The sequence below is a fragment of the Etheostoma spectabile genome, unplaced genomic scaffold, assembly GCF_008692095.1.
Source record: "Etheostoma spectabile isolate EspeVRDwgs_2016 unplaced genomic scaffold, UIUC_Espe_1.0 scaffold00009679, whole genome shotgun sequence".
Taxonomy (NCBI): domain Eukaryota; kingdom Metazoa; phylum Chordata; class Actinopteri; order Perciformes; family Percidae; genus Etheostoma; species Etheostoma spectabile.
In genome coordinates, this window is record NW_022603734.1 from 22,211 (window position 1) to 27,615 (window position 5,405).

The window sequence follows — 5,405 nt, forward strand, 5'->3', positions numbered from 1 at the left end:
CACCGTCTCTACATCCAGATCTTAGCGTCTCCTGAGTTAATTGTGATTGGGTAAAGAAATGCAAACAACCCAGAGTGCTTTTTTCTTCTATCCCAGAATGCATCTGTGGTTAAGTTATCAAGAATAGGACAAAGGAAAGGAAACAAGGGTAAAAAATGACAGAAGAGAGATTGGATAGAGAGACAGTGAGAAAGGCAGGGTTACAGAGAGAGTGATGAAGATGATGGTGGGATGTGCAGAGTCTGGGAGGAGGGGCATCAGAGTCAAACAGGGACTGAGAAAGAGGAGGGGATGAAGAGAATGAGAGAGAGATAAATCAGTTACATGACTCAGGTTTGTTCAGAAAGCTGCCAGAGCTGCAGCTTTCTGCAGACCTCTGCAGATGGAGGTTGAGGACGGAGCCGAGCTCTGCTTTCCACAGTTCCCAAACACCTCCTGCAGGAAGCCCTCGTCTCCTTGGCCCCAAACACTGCTCATTTACATTGTGTGGTACTCCCTCTCTCTGACCACTGTGACTCTTAACCTGCTCATCATCATCTCAGTCTCCCACTTCAGGCAGATGTTAACTTCTTTGCTTCTCTTTACAGGATTTTAAAATGTGAACAGCTGTTGTATATTTAGAAGAATTGTCTTTGAGCTAATTCTGAATATTGTTGCTCCAAATGTCTGACTTTGATGCCATGCTCATGTCCTCTCTCTTACTGATATAATCATTGCTTTCTGTCCACCGTGACCTCAACCAAGTCATTTTAACTGTCTACTCTTACTGATGTGGAGGATTGGATAATATTTAAACTAATATGTATTTTATATTTTTACTTTTGAGAACTGGTTTGGGTTGTTCTGTCAGCGTTGTTGGTTTATTGATACTTTTCTCTTTCCCTGCAGGCAGCTCCACACCCCCACCAACATCCTCCTCCTCTCTCTGGCTGTCTCAGACCTTCTAGTGGGCCTCGTGGTGATGCCGGGAGAAATCCTCAAAAAAACATCCTGCTGGTTTCTTGGTGACTTTGTGTGTTTCCTTTATAATTCTCTTACAATCATCATTACTGTATCCTCACTAGGTGACATAGTGCTCATATCAGTTGACCGTTATGTGGCTATTTGTGACCCTCTGCATTACAACACCAGAATCACTGTGAACAGAGTCAAACTCAGTGTTTGTCTGTGTTGGCTCTATTCTGCTTCCTACAGCTTTCTCTTTGTCAAGGATGACCTGACTCAACTAGGGAGGTATAATTCCTGCTACGGAGAATGTGTGTTGGTCATTGACTATTTCACAGGACTAATAGATCTTGTTTTGTCCTTTATTTTTCCAGTTACTGTCATCGTAGCTCTGTATCTGAGAGTATTTGCCGTGGCTGTGTCTCAGGCCTGTGCCATGCGCTCTCACATTACAGTTGTCACACACCAGCTGTCAGTGACTCCAAAGGCAAAGAAATCAGAGCTGAAAGCAGCCAGGAATCTTGGTGTTCTGGTAGTTGTATTTCTAATCTTTATTTGCCCATATTACTGTGTCTCTCTTGCAGGTGACAGCTTTGTTAATGTTTCATCTGCATCCTATGTTCTCTTTGTGTGTCAATTTACCTCCGGCCTCAACCCTGTGATCTATGCCTTCCTTTACCCCTGGTTTAGAAAAGCAGTTAAACTCATGGTTACTCTTCAGATACTGCAGCCGGGCTCCCGTGAGACCAGCATGATGTAGAGAGGCTGTGGAGGGACTGGGATCAGACTCGCCTAAACATTAAATGAATGAATATGTTCAGTGTGTGACTTATGAAATAGAGAAATTGAAGATATACTTTCCTGTCTTTAAGTCTAAATTGTGTATGATCCACTGTTCTTCAGCTTTCTCTTGTTGTGTATTGTGTCTCTCTTATGCTGCTGCATTTAAAGAAAGAGTCATAGCACCATATACTGTTTCTAGGTAATCACTAGTGACATGAAACATTTCAACCACACAACAAAAGCGCTACAATAGCTTGTATTTATGTCTCTATGTTTGTCAAAGCATCATCTCTGTGATTTATGTTGATTTTGTTGCAAACAGAATGCCAGCCTGCTCTACCTCTGTTCCACTGTTAAAAAGAACAGCCCCACTTTCCCACCAAGTATAGAAAACATCAGCTGTGAACTGTAGTTATGTTTCACATAAAACTGTCAACAAAGTTGTTGTAATCATTTTAATTTAGTTTCATTCATATGTGATCCCTGTTTAAAATATATTGTCTTTATGACATAATTATGTGAAGCACTATGAAGTCCTGTCGGGAGAAACTAAATATTAGATTATTTAAAAAGACAGGATTATCTACAGTTCATCAGATCATTGAAGTCACATTTCTAGAGAAACGTGTAATCATTGGACAGAGAAAGTTCAAGTTTAACAAATCCTGTGAAGAGTAATGGATTGCAATTTTCAATCAGTTTTATTAGAAAATCATCAGAATTGTCATTTATTTAATGTTACATAGCAAAGATATTTGTTGTAAAGTGGCATATGATAATAAACAGACCTATTCACAATGTAATATTGTGTCTTTTTATCAATTTTTCCCACTGATGTGAAATGACTAGAGGACAATAATGACATGTTGAAACCTCCGGAACAAAACCCAAATGAGGTATTTTATTAACCTTCACACTCCTGGTCATCTGGGTGTGATAGCTGCATTCAAACCTGTCCAAAAGAACCACACCACAGGGGAAACCAACCCTAGTGGGATTCAGCCAAACTAAATGAGGCAGGTGTTAAAGTCTGAGTCCTTTATTTGGTGGTCCACTTTTTGGTCTTCTTAGATGACAGATGCGTGCAGAACCCCCCTTATCATAGCAGCCTGGGTCACACAACAATTATTGTTCAGCTAAATTATCTGCAAACTTCAACTGCCCCAGTTATTACTCTCTGCTGACTCGCCAGAAGATGGAGCTGTTGACTTGTATTTTTCAGGATAGAAATGAAGTAAAGCAGTGGAGATGAGAAGATGAATAGTGGTGTAGTCAAGTCAACCTTTGTCAAGTTCAAGACCAGGACTAGTCAGGACCGAGTCCAAATGAAAGACAGAATAGAATCTTCTTCAAGACCACTTAGTTACCTGTTCATGGTGTCAAATGTGTCCCTAGAAAATACAGATGTTCCCATTCTGGAACTTATCACGTGTCTTGAAGAATCCACAGTACAAAGTGCTCCGTGACATTATGTCTGTGGCCAAAATAAAAAGAGGCTTTGCTGCTCGGCCCCTAATAATACAGGCAAAAACAATTGGGTCCAAGCAGCTTGGCTCAAGGGATTTATTGGAAATTTCCTCGGGTACGTAAGGTATATCAAATGTGGCCAATCACACTCATCCCAGAGCTGAGAAATATAGTACACCCAAAAGTAAATGTAAGAACAAGACACTCTAATGGGGTTGTTTTTTGACTGACAAAAACAGCTACCATGGAAACTGTTTTTTCCACTAAATCAAAAGGACCAAAAATGTAGTCTAAAATAGAACTAGGCTCTTCTTTGAGTCACCTGCATGCCACAACTAACATTTGATGTAGCTGTGTTGTTGTCTGGATGGAAACAGTGGACGTCAACCCAGACGATCAACAGGGAACTATTGGGGAGCTGGGACCCTGGCAGGAAACCGGGAGAGAGCAATGAAACTCAGGGGTCTCCTGGGAAAATGGGGAGGGTTGGAGAGTAGGAGTGCAGAAGTAGATGAAGTAGTAGGCACAAAAACTAGTGTTGTTATGATATGTATCAGCTCTGGAGCTCTCAATGTGTCAGACTTTTAAGAAATCAATCCTGTGTTTATTTAATGTGACAATTGTGTTCTAAGGGTTCAAACCCTGAAGGGGGGTTGAGTTCGTCCCAGGTTAAAGATTGGCCATAAAAAAACACTTCAGAACTCTTTGCAAAGGGCTTAGCAAGTAATTGTCCATAACTCTACCTCTTGCTGCTATACTTCCTCTTTCTTTATCCAGTAATTAAACAGAAATCTATCTTAAAAGAAATGGTAGTTCTAGTAGTCCAAGCCAAGTTCTCCGTCCCAACTAAGAAAATACGGACGCTGGGTGGTGCCCCTCAGCGTCCATTACGATGCAAAAAGCACCGTTCAGCATGTGGAAACTTGTGAAAGTTTCTGTACAGCGAGGGATGAATTTGAGTGAAGAAGAGACCTTGTTGAAACAAAATAAAGACAGGCTGCAAACTGGATTAAAAGTTTAGGTATTCGGTGGAAGGGTTTACAGTTTTTTCCTATTGCTAACACACAATTTTGCAAACTAGTCTGGTTTTATCAAAATACATAACACAATTCACAAAACCACACACCCAAACTGCAAACACCTCATATATCCTGCAAAATGAAGCACTGCAACCAAACTACACATAGCATTATCAAAATCAAACTTTTGCATGAATGCACACACTTCATTCACATTACCAGATTTTTTGCCTAACCAACTACACACTGTTGGGCATAATGAAAAGCACCCTCATCTTTACTATCATTGCCATAATACTAAAATATGTTTTAGATTGTTCACATGCACAGAATATTTTTGCAGATACACACACATGCTGGTAAACATTATTTTTGTTTCACTACAGTGAACAAGTCAGTGCAAAAATTGCAGATATATTTACATGGGACTGAACAAAAATATTCTTACAAAAACAGTAACTGAAAAAGAAAATTTCAGACCAAATATATCACAGTAAAAAAAGAAGCAAGAAAATAATTACAGTTTTTTCCATTTGCCGCACAGCCGTTCGTCCCACAACATCTCGGCATCACAGACAATATGTCCCCCCCACAGACATCGAGGGGGGAGCACCTTGAGTGCTTATCCATCCTGAATTGCACCACATCCATCTCATCACATGCCTCTTCCATAGCCTGCACAAGAGGCACGCGCACAAAGGGCCGCGGGTCGTATACCTTCCACCACCGCCATGCCGAAAAGAACTCTTCTTTGAGGTTCAGACATGGTTAGAATGGTGGGAGGTAGCGCATTAGAATGGTGGTGGTCAGCGAACCAGTTTTTGTACAGCGGCTGCACTATGAACGCTCACGTTGTCCCATACTACAACGTACCGGTTTCCTGATGTCTGCATCTTCATATGCTCGGGTAGTGTGGAAATATGTGGTGAATCTGTCCAGAAATGTGAAGAATATGTGGCTGTATTGTATTCCAAGTTTTGACATTACTGGAGGACACCATGCATACTGTATCTGCGCGAGCACACTGTGATGTTCCCACCACGTTGGCAGAACATCCCTAATATGGCTCTGTGGCCAATAACGTGTCTCCCCCTTCTTCTGGTCTTTGCTAGGTTGAACCACGCCTCATCTATAAAGATAACTCATGTGGGATTGCAATGTGCATCCTTTCCATACTCCCTGAAAACACAT

The 5,405-nt window shown here is 41.2% G+C and overlaps 1 protein-coding gene across 1 annotated transcript; it reads left to right on the plus strand.

Annotated features, from left to right (window-relative positions):
• The first annotated feature begins 250 nt into the window (after positions 1 to 250).
• Positions 251 to 1,705, plus strand: LOC116679176 (trace amine-associated receptor 13c-like). The gene is made up of 2 exons (XM_032508861.1): positions 251 to 555; positions 889 to 1,705. Exons 1-2 carry the CDS (start codon positions 383 to 385, stop codon positions 1,703 to 1,705), a joined length of 990 nt encoding a protein of 329 aa, XP_032364752.1. The 5' UTR covers positions 251 to 382.
• Positions 1,706 to 5,405: the final 3,700 nt, after the last annotated feature.

What these genes read in the sequence shown, in the direction of transcription:
- LOC116679176 (XM_032508861.1), top strand. Translation starts at nt 383, where the DNA reads ATGGAGGTTGAGGACGGAGCCGAGCTCTGCTTTCCACAGTTCCCAAAC. An exon ending in ATCTCAGTCTCCCACTTCAG is followed by an intron (nt 556 to 888) that starts GCAGATGTTAAC and finishes CTTTCCCTGCAG; the next exon opens with GCAGCTCCACACCCCCACCA.